This window comes from Bemisia tabaci, chromosome 8, assembly GCF_918797505.1.
Source record: "Bemisia tabaci chromosome 8, PGI_BMITA_v3".
Classification (NCBI taxonomy): domain Eukaryota; kingdom Metazoa; phylum Arthropoda; class Insecta; order Hemiptera; family Aleyrodidae; genus Bemisia; species Bemisia tabaci.
Window position 1 is genome coordinate 15,657,712 of NC_092800.1, and position 18,679 is coordinate 15,676,390.

Here is an 18,679-nt window from a genome sequence, read left to right on the forward strand (position 1 = left end):
TCGAAGATTTTTAGGGGCCAAATTGACTTTTTGCCTACATATCTCGGCGCATATTGTGAAAAGTCAGACGCAAGATGTTTTAGTTCCAGAACTAGTAGCTGTAACTTGTAACTTTCGAAAAATCACCTAATAGAAAAAGTAGGATTTTTTTTGAGGGAGGGGGGCACTTTTTAGGGGCCACGTTGGCGCCTAGAGCCTTCATTTTTTAGGCACCATGACCGATTTTTGGCGCGTTGGCGCCTGTGATTTTCGAACACTGTTTGGCAACATGTCCTACCGATCTGCCAATCTCTGTCTTTACAACGATCGTTCTTCAATATTTCCCTGAAATTGGAACGTTGATTGAGAAGGAAAAAAGTAAAATACAAAAGGTTAGAAACTTCATGATAAAAAATATTTCATTTTCGTCTTTTCATTTTTAATTGATTTTAATTTTTACAAAAAGCAGCATCTCCGGAAATTTTGAGGTATCGCAACCAGAAAACGTGTGTTTTGATCTCCATCAATAAAACTAAAAAAAAATGTCTATCCACTACCTAATATAGAACTAAAAGGGCTCGTTGATTTCAGATGTTTGGAAAAAAATCCAGAGCATCGTCCGTTCATAATGGAGCTAATGGAGCACCCGTTCATCACAGCACTTCCAGAGAATGATTTTCACGTAAGTAATCTTGCTCCACGTGATTTTTATTTTCTCATAAATGGTGCGTGAGTTTTCAATTTTAAGTATTGAAAGCCCACGAAAACAATTTTATCGAATGAGCTGAGAGGAACAAGGAAGTAACAATACGTATAAAGTTTCAAATCGATTTTCGGTTTGGTTCCTAACTGCGTAATGCAATCCAAATTACATGCCTACGACATTCTCGATTATTTAGCACCCACGTAGTGGAAAAATTGAAATTAAAACCGCATATGTGGTTTCGGCAAATGCAGATAATTTAGAATCATCAAAGGATCATTGAGAGATTTTTAGAATTAATTAAAACGTAATTTTCACTTTAATGAACCGAAATATAAAATAAAGTACTGTATGTTACTTTTAGTATGGTCGAACAAACGAACTAAATTCGTAGCACTGCAATAGATATCTCTGAGAAATGGCCAAACAAAATAATGTGGTAATGCGCGAGGTATCACTCAGGAATGTAGGCTTGCATAAATGAGACGCGAGTTCCAATGGGATTGTTGTGGTGTATTTCCCTTTATCCTCTCACGCGTAGGAAGTTTTTAACAATGTTTGAATTCGATAATTTGTCCAAGTGGATTTTTTCCTGTTAACATGTTCTTCTTTTGACATTTTCAGTTTGCTTCCGAGCTGAAAGCCTTAATGGCTTCCATTGACAATAACATGAAAGAGCACCGAAAAGCTGAAGTTCAAATCAGAAAAGGACTCCTGAAGGTCAGTATTTAGACCATGACCGTGCATGGTAATTTCATCGATGTGGAATATTTTTCAATAGTGAAAAATTGATAATAATAGGTTGAAAATAATCATTCCTCAAGATTGAAAACTTTGAATTTAGAATACATTTTACCGTACAGTAAATTGTTATATATTGCAGATTTGAATATCAGAAGTAGAAGGAAAATACAATTCATAAGAAGTTTTGAAGTGATAATTCAATCATATATTTATTTTTAATAATGACATAATGATAACAAATAGCACATCCTTGCGAAACCTGATATTCTGCAACAAGAGTAGCTTCCATTCTTTAAAAAAAAATTCATAGTTCAAAATAATTCTTTGCTCATAAAAGCATGACCTTTAATCATCTTGTTCATACCCATGATTTACGTATTGATTCATTGTTTGCAAGGAAAATCATTCTCATTTCGATGTGGTTTGCTTGTAGGTGGCAGAAACGGGAGAGTTGGAGAGCATGCACGTGGAAGATTTGGCCGCTTTGGACGTTATCACCGAAGATACAATCGTAGCCGAACTTCAGGCACGATTAGCAGCCGGCATGCCTTATACGTTCATTGGAGATGTCTTACTGTACTTGAACCCTTACACAGATCTCAATATTTACAGTCTTAAGGTAAACTTCAAAAATTACATTATACACGAATTTTATGTCTTATTTTTGAAAACCGTTTTCGAAAGCTACATACAGTTTTTCTGAAGAGTTCCCAAGTTTAGTTTTTTTTTCTCTTTTTTTAACAAAAAAAAGAGGCTGCACACAGTTTTTTAGAAGTTTCCGAGAAATTACCGGAATAACTTAAAATAAAATCACAAAAAATTTCAACGCGATGTTTTCATTCATTCTATTTCCTTTTTACAAAACCAAAATTAATTTTATGCAATTCAAGTTTCAGAATCGCTTCATCTTTTAAACATCTTCGGAGTTTCTGAATCGTTGCTCATCGTTGCGATAAAAATCGGACAGGAACCATCCAAAGAAATGATGCGTGGACCTAGTTTTGCGGCGATTTTAGCGTCTCGCAAGCCAGGGAAGGGAGTGCGGTCGAGTGCCGAGTCATCTTCAGTTATCGCAAATAATAACTCTCGCATTGCGTTTAGTGCAATGCGAGTTTCCTGCAGTCTTGCAGGCGCTGATATGAGTTTGACGCCGTGCCGACCGCACCGTGTTTGGCTCGATTATTCGCGTTAGGATAAGCGCGGTATCGAACGATGGGGCTTAAAAGGCCCATGTTGCTCATCGATGCCGTATGAGCACTCCAACGTTGCCTAGTTTTTCCCGATATATAATATTTACTCTGAAAAAAGTTAAGAAAGTTCTGTGTGTTCGCTTTTTTAGATCGAATGGACCATTAAACAAGCTACGAGTTTAAGCACTCTGATACATGATTCTTCAACAGAATTTCACGTAAAACACGATTCTCGCGACGAAAACTACTGAAATCAACTTTAAGCTAGGATACTAACGTTCTAATTGTCTATTGGTTACGGGAACTTTTAATTGCCCGGTCATGAGAAAAACAAGACCGGAATGGTCAAGCCAGTACCACACGTGCCCGGGTTGGCCCCGCGGTTCCCGCTGAATTTTGACCCGAAGGATCAGGTTAAAATTAATTAAACAAATTAATTAATTAATTAATAATAAATTAATTAATTAAACAAATTATATACTGTGATGGTGAACGACAGCTAAACGGCATAAAGCTTCATCGAATATTGTTTCTCATTAATGGCGAATTACGCAGTGTCCAAAACTCGAATATCAAATGGATCGCATTTGGCAAAAAGGAGCCAGCGCGATTATAGTGATTTCAAAATCGTGCAACTTCTTCTTTTCTTTTAAAAATACTCAATTCACGTACAGTATGAAAATTTACACAATTATTCTCCTTTCAAACTAACAATTTTTAGTGAGAAGCGAAAACCATTTGCTATTCTGGGAGATTTTTTAGATAATTATAAAAAAGGAAACATTTTCACAACGCTATGATTGCGCTAGTTCCTTTTTGCTAAATGCGATTCAAATAATCCAATTTCTGTCGCTAAAATCACTGTGTTAATTAGTTTCGTTCAATTATGAAGATCCCGGACCAAAAGGAACTTTGGACCGCGTTAAATAGAAAGGAACCAAGCCACATCAGCTATTGCCAAATTCAATTGGCCGGTTTAATTTTTTACATGAAAACAGTTGTGCGGATTTTCGTGCAAATTTCAGTGAATTTTCTCCGTAGTACGAAGGAAATTCCTTACAATTTTCAGGGAAACCCGCACAAACGTTCTCTCGTAAAGAATTAAATTGCCCGGTTATTGACAATGGCTGATGTGGCTTGGTTCCTCTGTTAAACGCGGTCCGATCATCTCCCTTTAAAATTAACAATTTTTTGGTGGGATGCAAAGACTATTCACTATTTTGGGGCATTTTTTAGAAAATAATGAAGTAGCACCATTTTAAAAACACTGTACTTGCATTGGTTCCTTTTTGCTAAATGCGATCCAAATAATGCAATGGAGAATTTACAGGTGTCTGAAATTTGATGAATTCCGTGTTTGAATGGACGCAACCAAGTGAGCTGAACACGAGGATGCCCTTGGTTCATAAATTGAACAATTATTGGAGAAGATATGACAAAATGATCTAATCTGCTAAAATACATGCGTTTTAATGGGAAATGCCGCCAGATGACGTCACTAGGCGGCGCATTTTCTCACTTTTAAATCTATTCTTACACTATTTCCCATATTAGAAAAAAATTATAAAAAATACTGTAAAATCAGCTCTTTAAGCATTTTCAGATGAAGTAATAAAAAAATTGCGTACAAATTCTCCATTTCTGTTACTAAAATCACTGTATTGATTAATTTCGTTCACTCATATATATGAAAATCTCAAAAAAAATTGCGAAAATCAAACAAAATTGCGTGCAAATTCTCCATTTTTGTTACTAAAATCACTGTACAGACTAATTTCGTTCACTCATATATGGACTGCATTTTGCAATTTGGAACTGTAAATTCTGGCCCATTTTAAAGACAAAGTATGTGCCATTAGTTTCCCTATGCATACATAAGTGTTTTTTCAGATGAGCCGGACTTTATAGTTCCAAATTGCAAAACGTAGTCCATATATGAAGATCTCAGATCAAAAGGAACTTAATTGCGTTGCAAAGTTGCATGATTTACCTGACGACTTATTTTTTATTTAATCGGACAGCATCATTACAAGTACCAGGCGAAAGCTCGCTCAGACAACGCGCCTCACATCTTCAGCGTCGTGGACAGCGCCTACCAAGACTTGTTCCACCACAACGAGGCGCAACATATCCTCATCGCCGGCGAGACCCTCTCCGGGAAAACCACCACCATGAAACACGCTCTCAAACACCTCCTCTTCCTCGGACAAGTAAGCATCACCGTTTTCGCAACTCATTTCAAAAGCCTGATTTTAACGGGGAGGGGGGAGCCGGACCTTTTTTGCGCGAGGCCCACGCTAACGTCCCCCCTTTCGGTTTTGCGCTGATTTGGCGAATTTCGAGACTTGAGATCTTTTATGAACTGGAAAGTTAATTTCAGAAAAAACAATTGGCACCTTCGTGTTTCTCGCGAAATTTTGCATTAGAAAAAATACTAAAAAAGTCAATCCCTTGACACGTGCAAGAACTCCACCAGGGTGGCATGAAATATAAGAAAGAAATGGAAGATAGGAAATTTCAGTGAAATATTTTATAAAATTTCACGAGGCTGTGAAATATTTCATAATTTTCAGGGACCAGAGTACGTGGCCCACAAAACAAATAGAAGAAAGTCACAATTTTTACTTTTTGCGAAACATGGAAAAGAGACGGTATTTTTAAAATCTTTCATAATTTCGGAAATTTCATGAAATCTTTTACGTGAAGATTTTATTTTTCACGAAATTTTGCCACCCTCGCTCCATTTCCGCCAAGGGTGCCGATTGCGCTACGGTCGGCCCCGCGGGCTGATTATTAAAATTGATAGACAAAGCAATAGACAAAGAAGAGAAAAAGGATATAGAGGGATCTCATTGGTGGTAGCGGGTGGTTGCAATGGACAAAGGACGTAGGTAATAGACTAACTAACGGCAACCCACGAGAGACCCGATAATTAGTCCATCATTTACCCCCTTAGTCTATAAGAACCACCCATTTCAACCAATAGGATCGCCCTATACTCCTAATGTCTATGGCTCTTTGTCTATGGCTTTTTCTATAAATTTCAATAATCTGCCCGCTGGTTTCTTACATACCTTGGTATTTTATAATTTTATCGTGCCTTTCACTAACTCATGGGTTTTTTTTTATTCTCTTTTGGACAGCAAACGACGAATAAGATCGGGGACAGGATTGAGAAGAGCCTGAAAGTGATCCACGCGTTCGCCAATGCTGCCACACCCCTCCACGACAACTCCACCCGCCACGTCCTCCAAACCCAGGTTACTTTCACCACCACGGGAAAGGTTAGCGGAGCTATATTCTGGCTCTACCAGCTGGAAAAATGGAGAGTCACCGGCAGCAAGTTAGTACATCCTTACGTTACGCACTGGAAAAAAAAAATCACATTGGATCTAGAGTCCAGACTCTTGAAAACATTGACAAGAAAAAATACTCTTGATTCAATCGGATTTTGCTTGAATCAAAACGAAATCCGCTTAAAGTAAGAGGCTTGGTTCTTGATTTAAGCTAGATTCTGATTGAATCAAGTGTATTTTTTCTTGTCGATGTTTTTAAGCGTCTGGACTCTAGATCAAATGTGTTTTTTTTCCAGTGCGTCCTCGAATTAGTTCTTTTAATTTAGGGTCGCATCAAAAGTCGTTACTTAAACGGCTCCTTTTTTTAGTGGTCCCATTTGATTTAAACTAACTGAACCACCCATTTCAACCAATAGGATCGCTCTATACTCCTTATGTCCTCTTTGTCTATAGCTTTGTCTATAAATTTCAATAATCGGCCCGCTGGCGTCGATTTCTATAATTAGCCCGCTGCTGAAGTAACGACTATGAATGAATAAGTGAGTTCGAAAACACACCAACTCGGTTTTTTTCGATTTTCACATTTTTACGGTTTAGTAACACGTATGGATAGAGGCATCTGCACGCAAAAGAAAATTTTGAAATTGCAATCGGAAGTGCTCGAAACAGCGACGGGAAAAGGGAAAAATTCAAGTATTTCATTAGAAATACCAATTTTTGGCCATTTCAAGGGAAAACGAGTGACCATCCGATTTTGCGGTTTTCTTTTTTCGGTTCAGTATACCTTGTATCAACAAGTTATATAAATATTCAAGCATTATTCAGGTCGACAAATATAAATTTTTCCGGGCAGACTATGAAAAATCAAAATCTGAAAGTCGGTGAGAACGAAAACACACCAACTCGGAAATTCCCTGGTAAAAATTGGCAGTAGAATCAGTGTTCCAAAATCCCAAAGACCTACAGCCGGCTGTAAGATTTCCAATAGCTTCTATAGCCGGCAACACAATTTCTTATAGCCTTTTATAGCCAATGGCGATTAAGCAACAGCCTGGCGATAAAGTACATGCTAAACGTTACTAATTACAGATGCTAGGACTTAGTGAGTTTTTGGACTACCGCTCTCGTTTTGGGCCGTAGTATCTTGATTTATTTTGCGAGGAAAGCTCCGTACTTTTGAAGGATGCCTGCCATTCCTAATATGTTGGAGCGCCTTCAATTTCGCATGATACTGTGCAATACCTCTGGTGTGAAATAGTTGCTTCAAGCGCCGTGGTACGCTGCGGCGCGGCGCGGCGGGCGGGCAGCGGCAGCCAGCGCGAGAAGCGCATTGGCGCCTACAAACCTAACAGGGATACTTCACGCATTGCGCAATGCGTGAAGTATCCCTGTTAGGTTTGTAGGCGCCAGTGCGCCACCGCTCCGCTTTGTGTTGGGCTCTATTATTTAATCTCGTGGAGTCAGCGTTTTTCAACTCATGACTTTGAAATGCTTGCACACTCTGTATGGATTTTTCTCATTTTAATTGATGAAAAAAAATATGCAGTAAAGGAAAATATAATGTGCGTTTTGTAAATATTAAGGTGATTCCGTGCAAACTTAAGTATTTACAAAGCACACAAATTTCTACAAAATTTCTTATAGCCTCTCATAGCCGATGGCGAAAAAGCAACAGCCAGGCGATAAAGTGTAAAGCCCGGCAATTACAGTCCGGCTGTATGCATAATTTTTCATCGCTTCGTATAGCCCGGCCGTATGATTTTTTCCAATTTCTGCAGCCAGCTATGTGATTTTCTATCGCCTTCTTCAGTCGGCTATAAGAACTCCCATGGTATTTTGAAACGCAGCTCCTATTGCCAATTTTTACCAGGGTTTTTAAACGCTTAATTCTCCGTCATCAAACATAACGTATCGATTTCAACCTGATGCTTTACAAAGTCTCTAAGTACTTGTCCTTAGGCACCAAAAAGGCTTTTCTTAAACTAACTTCTTCGCCCGCTGCGCAGTTTTAGGTGCTTCCTGAACAATTTTTTTTTCCGAGTTGGTAAGTGTTTTCTAGAGTACCTATATTGAGAGAGTATGGCCACTGGGCCCTATGGAGAGGCTTAGGACCCAAAAATGGCGGTGCTTTGTTTTGGTTTTTGTGGATGGGAGGGAGGTCATCGCCAACTTTTGACGGTTATCACCAACCGCACTTGCTGCCAACCCTACTACATCTAAGATAATTTTTCTCAAAAACTGCACACGATTAGCCTTAAAAATATGTAAAGAAGTCGCAAAAGTGCATTTGGGTAAATTTCTCGTTACGATAAGCAAAGAAAACTGCATTTTGAGTCATTTTGCACTACATTAATTTATGGCGTCCGCCATTTTTGGGTCCTAAGGGCTCCATTCAGCCTAAGATGGCTGAGCCAATGAGAGGTGGTAACACCAGTGGCCATACTCTCTCAATATAGGTACTCCAGTGTTTTCGAGCTCACTGATTCGAATGCGGCCTTTTGCGTTGACGATTCCAGGGAGTTCCAGAACGCCAACTTCCACATGTTCTACTACTTCTACGACGCGATGGACGAGTCCGGCGAGTTGAGCAAGTACAGTCTGGAGAGCGGGCGGCAGTACAAGTACTTGCGGACGACCAACGACGGCGAGACAGCCCCGCGCTCCATCCGCTCCGCCCGGGAGACCCCAAGGGAGAACGTCCAGCACTTCAAGGAGATCAAAGAGATCTTCGCCGCCCTGGAGATCGAGGAGAATGAGCAGAAAGTCATCTGGAGCACCCTCGCCGCCATCCTCCTCCTCGGCGAGGTCACCTTCCACGACCTCGAGGACGGCACCGCCGAGGTCCAGAACCCCCAGGTCGCCGCCAAAGGTCAGTTGGACGTATTTCTACCAAACAGACCTATGTGGAGGTGAGAAATGGACCGAGTTAAACAGAAAGGAACCAAGCCACATCAGCTACTCCCAAATTTAATTGGGCAATTTAATTTTTAACATGAAAACGGTTGTGCAGATTTTCGTGCAAATTTCAGTGAAAATTCTCCATGATACGAAGCAAATTCCTTAACATTTTCAAAGAAATCCGAACAAACGTTCTCTCGTTAAAAATTTAACTGCCCAGTTAAACTTGGCAACAGCTGATGTGGCTTGGTTCCTTTCTGTTAAACTCGGTCCAAATATGGGGTGTGCTCGTTGAAGCTGCATAAGAAGCAATGTAAAAGTGGGCGTGATTCCTTTTGAAGAATTGGAAAAGCGGGATTTTATATCTATCAAACAGACCTATGTGCCAACTGAATGCGAGATGCATGAGCCACGGGCAATGGCAAGAGAGCCTTGTGGACAGGGCTCATGAGTTAAAGACTCCCTCTAACGATCTCCCCCTCGCTCGAGTGCGCACTATCATTGCAGCTGACGTCACTGGCGCTTTATTATTCCCATTCACTCTTACGGCCAGAGAACTAACGAGCACATACCACATTTCTCACCTCCACATAGGTCTGTTTGGTAGAAATACGTCCAGTTATATACCTGCACTAACAGATCTAAGCTACTACACTGCCGTGCCAAGGAAGAACGCCGTATGAACATTCGATACACAGAAAAACAAGCAGTGAACCTCCAACACAATGTGTTGATAAGGCGCGTCATTAACTCGCACATATCAACCCCTTTAGTTTTCATTTACAGAGATTTCAAAAAAGGCAAGCAGCACAACAAGAGAATTCACGATCCAACAGTGCAAGGTCAACGACGCACCTTGACGAGACCGTGTATTGTGAATCTAGAAAGCTATTCGAACAAATTTAAGTTTTTTGATCTGCCTCAAGCAAAATCTTATCAGATTCTTGAAGAAAAGTGCTACGGAAAAATTTAAGCGAAGAAAGGAAAAATTCTGTCGAACTCCTAGAAGATAAAGTCGATTTAAAGGTATTTTGGGGCTAAAATACCCAAATCACCGGTATTATAAATCCCGTTATATTATTGAAAAGAGATTTACTCGATATAAATGCAATTGTATTAAATATGTCTTGATTTTTTTATTTTAAACGTCTTTTCATGCAAAGAAGCTTAACCATGTCCATGCTTTATTCATTCATGAATTGAAAGTAAGCAATCCACATCCCGAAAATCTACCGATTTGCCGTGAAAAATTGCAGAAACTTGATATACCAGGTCGATGTACCCACTCTTTGAATTTACCAATCGATTTAGTGAGTGCACGTATGTGAAAGTCAAAATGCTATAGTCATTTTGGGTGCATTCATTTTTCATGAAACAATTGTAAGTAATTTCAATCCCGAAAAACCATACATTTTCCGTATAAAATCGAAAAAATCAAAATATGTCGACTCCCTGACGTGAAAATTAAATTCTACGTGTGAAAATACTTATGTATCGATATGCTGAACAGAATGCCCGCCTCTCCTCGTAATTTACAAACCGTTCCTATACTCATCTCAAAATTTTTCTCAGAGCTTTGTGTTATTATCAGCTTCCATTTAAACCCCGGTTTGATGGCCGAATCGGCTGCCCAAAAAGCAAGCCATTTTTGAAGGGCTCTATGAGAAATTCGTGATATTATCAGCTCTCAGGAAATCACCCCATGGGTAAAATTGCTGGTATAAATTTTCGAGAGCTTAAAATAATCGTATTCAAGAAACTAAGGCATTAAACTATGGAGTCAATTTCGTTTTAATAATGTAACGGGATTTACTTGTCTTCAGGTCAAAACTCATACAAGGAAGCCCCTTGCAAGAGGCTAATTTTTTGTAATTTCACTCAATTTTTTCTCCTTTTTATAATTGAATTGCTTGTCACATTCTGAGGTCAATCATATTAAATTGTAATTTATACATTTCTTTTTTTCCCCCTTCATTTTATTTTTTGTTTGGAGAAGTTTTGTTGATTTCTTCGGATTTCGAATACTGTAACTTCTCTTCTATTTGGCCGATTTTTATGAATGAGACCTCTTTTAATTCGTGTTTCAACGGAGAGTAAGGAAAAAATTGCTAAAAACTCGCGAAACAATTTTTTTTGAAAATTGGGCGAATCCTAGCGTGACGGTGAAATGGTTAATGAAGCGTAAGTAATTGGGCGAGGGGCTGAGGATCCCGGCCTAGCTTGGCGACCGTCATTAGCTATTGTTCGTCGAGACGCCGACGCAGTGATCAGGAGCGTGGGGAAGAGAGGGGTAAGTGGATTCCTGTATGAGCCACGTTTAGCTAATGGTCTAATGAGTCTCGAGGCTCATCACAGATTGCACTTACACAGATTGCACTGTATTTCTTAGTTTTAATAAGAAATAAAATATAATTCTGTAAAATTAGTAAATAAATACCAAGACATTTATTCAGAATGTCAAAGACTTTTTTTTTTTTTATTGTATTTTAACAACAATCTACAATATATGTATTCAGTTGACTTTGGATAGGACGCCTCACAAAGACTGACTGAAAACTTTTTATTAACCTCATATGATAAAAATATTATTATCAGCTGACACTGACATTGTTGTCAGATGAACAGCACTATCAGAGCACGGGTACCAACTTTTGAAAAGTATAACAGAGGTTTGGAGATCTGTCAAAGCAACGTTTTGAACAAAACGGAGGAGTTAAATTCTCATTCCGAGAGTGCCGACCTGCTCAGCCATCCTCGAATCAGTTCGCTTGATTCTGCTTATATATGCATATTTTAAATCAGCGCGTCGTACTCTTAGGCTTTTTTTAAGAAAACCAAGTAACGTAGACTCTTGGTATTCACTGCACATAAACTAGAGAGCCCCAGAATGAGAAACAACTTTAAATCATAATTATTGACGGATAAATAAACTTTTTACACGCTTTGGAAAATCTCAGAAGTTCGCGGTAGTCACTTTTCGGTAAGGAACTAAGGGACTCGGTTATTGTATCGAGCAGGGTTCGAAACGATCGCAAAGGCGGTATACTACGTATACGCGCCAAAATAGATGGTGCTGACGACAGAACCTTCTGCGCACAGGACTCCTGCAGTTTCTTTGTTACACTTACGGAATTTTTCTGTTGTGAGAACAGAACTTCGGTCGTGGGAACAGAGCACTCTGTCCTCATAACGGAAGCTTCTGGGTTTGTTACAAAAGAAGTGCAGGAGCCCTGTGAACAGAACTATTTTTTTTAGTGTGGTTGCCAAATTTCCCCGGATAAAACACGTATTTTCTAGGAGAGTTATGGGTATTTTTCCTTGAAATTTTCGGATATTTTTGATCAGATTACGTGCGAAATCCTCTGAAAAATGAGAGAAGAAAGATGCACAAATTTCCCTGAAAATTCGAGATTTTTTGGGGGGAAATTTGGCAACACCCGATGGCGCATCCGGCGCACAGTGGATCGAGTCAATGGGAGAGGTCGGACATGATTATTTAAACAACTTTAAAAGCTCATATCTTCGTTCATATGAGATTTTGATGTTTTAATAGTAGTTTCATTGCTTTCCTCGTCAACTTTTCTGTGAGAAGCACCCCTAAAAATTAAAATTGTTACGAGATAAACGTAAAATTTTACAATTGTTGTGACAAATTTCATATTCGACTTATTTCGACGACTCGTTCCACTGTGCGACGTTTTACTTAGCATGGCAGTACAAGCACGATGAAGTGAAATCTTCGTCGAATATAAAGGAAACCTGTGAGAACAGCCTAAGCCTAGTTAGAAAACATTTGTGGAAGGTCAAGGGCCTGTTTGCCCCTCACGTGGTACTCCTTATCGTTATTTTCCGTACCGAGGAACATAACTTTATTCTGAGGTTGCAAAGTTGACGCAAATAATTACATTTTTAACAAGTATGAACCTGCGCAATTTTTGTTCAACGTTTTTCAGATTTTTTACGTGAGATCAGGAAAAACATCTGTGAAATATTTCGAGATGAAAATATGTAGCCATGATTCTCCTCGTAAAAATGCAATTTTCGGGATCGCGATCATCAGGAAAACGACGAAATCTGGATAAATTCAGAATTTCAATATCGCTTGTATAACTTAGTTGTTTTTGTTCAGTTGCACAGCTGATTGGCGTTGACGAGAAGAAATTCTGCTGGTCTCTGCTGAACTACTGCGTTGTTCAAAAGGGCACCGCGGCGCGACGAAGACATACTAGAGTCGAGGCCACCATCGCCCGGGATGTCCTCGCAAGAGGCCTTTACTTCAGACTTGTCGATTGGATCGTCAACATCCTCAACTTGAAACTCTCCATGACAAGAGTCATTTTGTGAGTACAAATTCTAATAAGCTTGTACGTACGTCCATCAGTGAAGACTAGAGTATCTATACAGGGTGTCCCAAAGCGCCCGCACCAGGCGTTTTCATCGGTTGATTTAGGAGGAAGTCAGCGACTGCGGGGTTGAAGAGGGAATTGACCCCAAGGAATTCGAGATCATGAAATTCGAATTCCTTGGGGTTAATTCCCTATTCAACCCAATTGAATTTATGTTTTTTATTGTTTCTCTTCAAAACCACCGCTTGCATGCATATTCCAGTACCACTTGTATATCCACCAATGAGCTTGCATTGATCAAATCATTTTTTTATTTTTGTTTTCAGCGGCGACAAATACTACATTAACATTTTGGATATGTTTGGTTTCGAGTGCTTCCAGAAGAATTACCTGGAACAACTTTACGTCAACACTTTTAACGAGCAAATGCAGTATCACTATAATCAAAAGGTTTTCTCGTGGGAGATGGTAAGTTTTCGATGCAAAAATATTTTATTCGACTTCGGAAAACATAAATTCAATCATATGAATGGCTGATTTTAAAGCGAGAAAAGAATGCGGTTAAATTAATCATATTTATTAAATAATTCATTAAACCTCTCACAGCTCTACCAGAAAACTAGTTGGCGTGAATAGATCTTTTCATTTGAGTCAAACTTGATCAAACAGATAGTTAATGGCTCTTTTTATTGCTAAAACTGGCGAGGTGTGAATGATCGATTATTATCGATATTTCCCCGTTTGAAACTTTGGTGAATAATCGATTATTAAGGTGTTCGTTGAGAACACCGGGTTTATCGATTTTTTTCCATACGTTTAAATGGCAGATCAATCGATGTATCGCAAAGCACGCCACTGGATGATACGCCACATGAATACTAAAGGCTATCTGTAAAAAGTAGAGTTAAACAGAATGGAGAACTGCAAATTGATTTAGAATGTAACTTAACTGCTAAAAGATATAAAGCATTCACTGATGATGGAAAAATTATTGAAAACTTGTTTCTAGCAAGAGCAAGAGGAGGAAGAGATTCCAATTCAGGCACTTCAATTTTACGATAACAAACCAACAGTCGACGAGCTGATGAGGAAACCAGACGGTTTACTCTACGTGATCGATGAGGCTAGCAGGAGTAGTCAAGGAGCCAACTTCATCGCAGGTAAGTCTCACGCTAGAGCAAGGAATGAGTGCACGACTAATAAACTGTGTGGTACGCTCGTTTCGTAGTTGGGCATTGAAGTAGGAGCTAAAGTAGGCAACTAAACTTGCAGTCGCGCATGGTGTTGCATACCCAACGCATTGAAGGAACTTTCAAAATTGGTCACACGGAAGCGTGATACCTCGAGCAACTGGATTGCATTTTGCAAAAAGGAACCAGGAGCAATCCAATGTTGCTAAAATTGAGCAACTTGCATTCCTTGCAACAATATTACTGAAATCTTGCAAAAAATCAAAAGGGTAATTTTCAACTTGAAATTATAATTTATTGGGAGTAAGATAAACTTGTCTAGATGATCAGTTTATAAATGCAAGGCAAAAAAAAAAATGTCACAATCTGAGCAACATTGGAATGCTCTTGATTCCTTTTTGCAAAATGCAATCCAACGGTGAAAAGAATGATCTTATATTAGGTTGATGTGTATGTATCTTGAGAGGCAGGAAGTGAAGTTTCTGAAAAAGGGGTATAATGAAACTCAACACTTTGATTCGACTGAATAATATATGATGAGTAAATCTAAAAGTAGCATGAGGTTAACGGCTAATCTCCATGTTTATAACTTACGGAATGCATCATGATTTGGTCATTTTCAGCCTCTGCTCATGGGTCTGTGGGTCGATTTTGGCAAAAAATGCATAGTTACCGGCAATCGACCGAAAATCCGCAAAACTCTCATTTTTTGCCCAAATTGACCTTCAGGCCCATGTTTAGGCCAGTGATAGACTCGGGAAGAGATTGAAAAATGACCAAATGAGTAAAAAATCGATGAGTTAAGGAAATTCGCTGGGTGGGCCCAAAAAACAGGATTGCCACGGAATTGGGGAGATTGAATTCCCTGACATTTCCTTGACACATTTTGGTAAAATTCCCTGAGAATTGTACAAATGCCAGGTTCTTAAAAAGACATAGACTTAATTTTCAGGCAAGATTTGTTGTTCAAAACGTCAGACCCACTCGCGAAAGCAAATGAAGGTGATTTGACGATTTTCCCCTAACATTTTTGTGAGTTTCCCTAAAATTTCCAGGTTTTCCCTAATTTTTTAAAATTCCCCGACATTTCCGGGTTTCCCGATATTCCCTGACTGTGGCAACCCTGAAAAAGGCCTTATGGATACCCCTCCTTTCACAAAACAGTGGGCCGATTATTGAAATTTTGTGTTTGTCGGGTGGACATAGGTTAAACGGTGCATCGTGATTGGTCGGCTATGTCTTATCGCTCCTTTGTCAGGTGGAATTCACGACAAGCCAAAGGCACCTCTTGATTTCCTGACCATATGTCGTCTATTCCACCTGACAAAAGCACGACAAATCAGCGATAAGACATAGCCACCAATCACGCTCCGCCGTTCAAGCTATGCCCGCCAACGGGCTGATTATTGAAACTGACAGATAAAGCTATAGACAAAGAAGACAAAAGATATATGGAGGGATCCTGTTTGTGGAAGCTGGTGGTTGCGATGGACAATGGAGGTAGGTGATAGACTAACTAACAGCAACCCACAAGAGACCCTATAGTTAGTACATCATTTTCTCCCTTAGGATATAAGAACCACCCATTTCAACCAATAGGATCGCTCCATACTCCTTAAGTCTTCTTTGTCTATCGCTGTGTCTATCAATTTCAACAATCAGCCCACAGACAAACACAAAATTTCAATAATCGGCCCGCCGGTCACTGACTGGGATTTCGAATCAGATTTTGTAAATGAAATGGATTGCATTTTGCAAAAAGGAACCACTAGCATTGCAATGATGCTAAGATTGTGCAACCTCATACCTTGCAATAAAATTGCGGGAATTGTGAAAAACTATGAAATTTAGACGGTAATTTTTGTCTTAAATTCACAGTTTTTAGCGAGTAAAATAGAAACTATTAAGGGATGATCGAGTTCTTCCTCCAAGACAAAAGAAGTTGCACAATCTTAGCAACATTGCAATGCTAGTGGTTCCTGTTTGCATAATGCAATCCAGTTAGTCCATCATTTTCTCCCTTAGGATATAAGAACCACCCATTCCAACCAATAGGATGGCTCCACACTCCTTAAGTCCTCTTTATCTATCGCTGTGTCTATCAATTTCAACAATCAGCCCACAGACAATCACAACATTTCAATAATCGGCCCGCTGGTCACTGACTGTAATTTCGAATCAGATTTTGTGAATGAAATGACGTCATCATTAAATGGACCGCGTCAAACAGAAAGGAACCAAGCCACATTAGCTATTGCCAAATTTAATCGGGCAATTTAATTTTTTTCATAAAAACGGTTGTGCGGATTTTTGTGCAAATTTCAGTGAATTTTCTCCATAATACAAAGCAAATTTCTTAAAATTTTCAAAGGAATCTCCACAGACGTTCTTCCGTAAAAAATGAGATTTCCCTGTTAAATTTGGCAATATCTGATGTCGCTTGGTTCCCTTCTGTTTAACGCGGTCCAAATAATTCCGTACGATTTTCAGAGACGCTGGAGAGCGACGGGAGGGGTCCGCGGATAAAGATGGCGACCGGGAAAGAGTTCTGCGTGGCCCACTACACGGGGAAAGTCTGCTACGAGATCAAGGACATGCCGGAGAAGAACCGAGACTTCCTCCCGCCGGAGATGATCGAAACGCTCCGAACCTCGTCCTGCAAGATCGTCAAGCAGATGTTCACGAACCAGCTGACCAAGAGCGGGAACCTCACCATCAGCTCCGACCAGAACACCCTCGTCGCCGTCGGCAAGAAGAAGCGATGGGGAGCCGCGCTCGTTCAAGAAAACCAGAAATCTAGGGTGAGCTAGAGTCCCTTTATACTAAGAGTCAAGACAATGTGAATCCATTTCTGATTGGTTCCCGTGTTTTAGGCCTTCACAGTGTCCAGGCCCCCCACATCCGTCGGTGGACCCCGGGGTCGGATCAGTCAGCGGGGCCTCCTTTTAGTGAAGTATGTAAGGGGGGACCGCCACCGCCCCCCAGCAGGAGGGGAGTTCGAGGGGCCACCCCCGAAAATTTTTTACCATTTTGCCTCGAATCTGAGTGATTTAATGCTATTTCCGCACTCATTCAGATTAGTGCATGCAAGATTTTTGACCTTTCAAAATTTTAGAATGATTGCAGTTGTTTGAAAATTCGTAATGAGCCGCTTTGAAAAAAAAAACAACATTGGACGTTTAATTTTTTTTTTTTAAAATATACATAGAGAAAAAATCATTTTAAACTTAAAAGGTCTTTAATACCTGAAGTGAACTAATGAATCAGTTCTGACTTGAATAAAATTTTACCTTTGTCTAGCGCTTTGTCTATCGATTTCAACAATCAGCCTGCTGATATGCTTGATCTGTGATTTGTTCAGAAATTCAACACGGAGTCGCGAGGGGAGTACTCGCAGACCCGACGGATGCGGACGGGCTGCGCGGTGTTCCGGGCGTCGTGCCTGGAGGTGCTGCGCAACGTCTCGGGGAGCGCGTCCGGGGGCGGCACGCACTTCGTCCGCTGCATCCGCACAGACCTCACCGGGCAACCCAAGGGCTTCCAGCCGGAGGTCGTCCGCCAGCAGATGAGGGCCCTCGCCATCGTCGACACGGCCAAGGCCCGTCAGAAGGGCTACTCACACAGGGTCAACTTCAACGACTTCCTCCAAAGGTTCGTCCCTTCATGGATGAAGCTAATGTATTAATTATTCACTAGAGTATACAAATATAGCTTATAAAATAAATAAAAAATAGATTTCATCTAATTCTTCGTCTATAGATACATCAGCAAATATTGATTAACCATATTTAGATTAACCATTTTGATATTGTAGAGCCATAACCTATCATTTTTTGAATAACGCCGTTAGTCCTAGGATCAATACTTTTCGCATCAATCCTTTTAAAACTAGGTTCGCATGGATTAATCCGATCGAATTATTGATTCAGTATTAAACAAGCTCTGGAAAAAAACACATTTGATCTAGAGTCCAGCTCCAGACTCTTAAAAACATCGGCAAGAAAAAGTACTCTTGATTCAATCAGAATCTAGCTTTAATCAAGAACCAAGCCTCTTCATTTAAGCGGATTTCCTTTTGATTCAAGCAAAAATCTAATTGAATCAAGAGTATTTTTTCTTGTCAATGTTTTCAAGAGTCTGGACTCTAGATCCAATGTGTTTTTTTTTCCAGTTAGGAGTTAGAGTAAATTATTATCTCTTTTAGTATATGAACGGCATTTATTATGAGGATCGTAAGGAAAAAATGGTCTGCGTTTAGCAGAAAGGAACCAAGACACATCAGCCATCGCCAAATTTAACTCGGCCATTTAATAATTTTTTACAAGAGCATATT

At 39.8% G+C, this 18,679-nt stretch overlaps 1 protein-coding gene across 2 annotated transcripts in view; it reads left to right on the forward strand.

Annotated features, from left to right (window-relative positions):
* Positions 1–18,679, forward strand: part of ninaC (STKc_myosinIII_N_like and MYSc_Myo21 domain-containing protein ninaC) — a 66,536-nt gene that overhangs the window by 23,008 nt on the left and 24,849 nt on the right. For both annotated transcript variants that reach the window (XM_072303722.1, XM_019062295.2), the window contains exons 8-18: positions 571–661; positions 1,307–1,402; positions 1,860–2,045; positions 4,638–4,826; positions 5,760–5,959; positions 8,429–8,781; positions 12,940–13,150; positions 13,483–13,624; positions 14,166–14,316; positions 16,837–17,147; positions 17,708–17,997. In XM_072303722.1, coding sequence (XP_072159823.1) covers positions 571–661; positions 1,307–1,402; positions 1,860–2,045; positions 4,638–4,826; positions 5,760–5,959; positions 8,429–8,781; positions 12,940–13,150; positions 13,483–13,624; positions 14,166–14,316; positions 16,837–17,147; positions 17,708–17,997 — 2,220 coding nt within the window. The remainder of the gene's footprint in view (positions 1–570; positions 662–1,306; positions 1,403–1,859; positions 2,046–4,637; positions 4,827–5,759; positions 5,960–8,428; positions 8,782–12,939; positions 13,151–13,482; positions 13,625–14,165; positions 14,317–16,836; positions 17,148–17,707; positions 17,998–18,679) is intronic.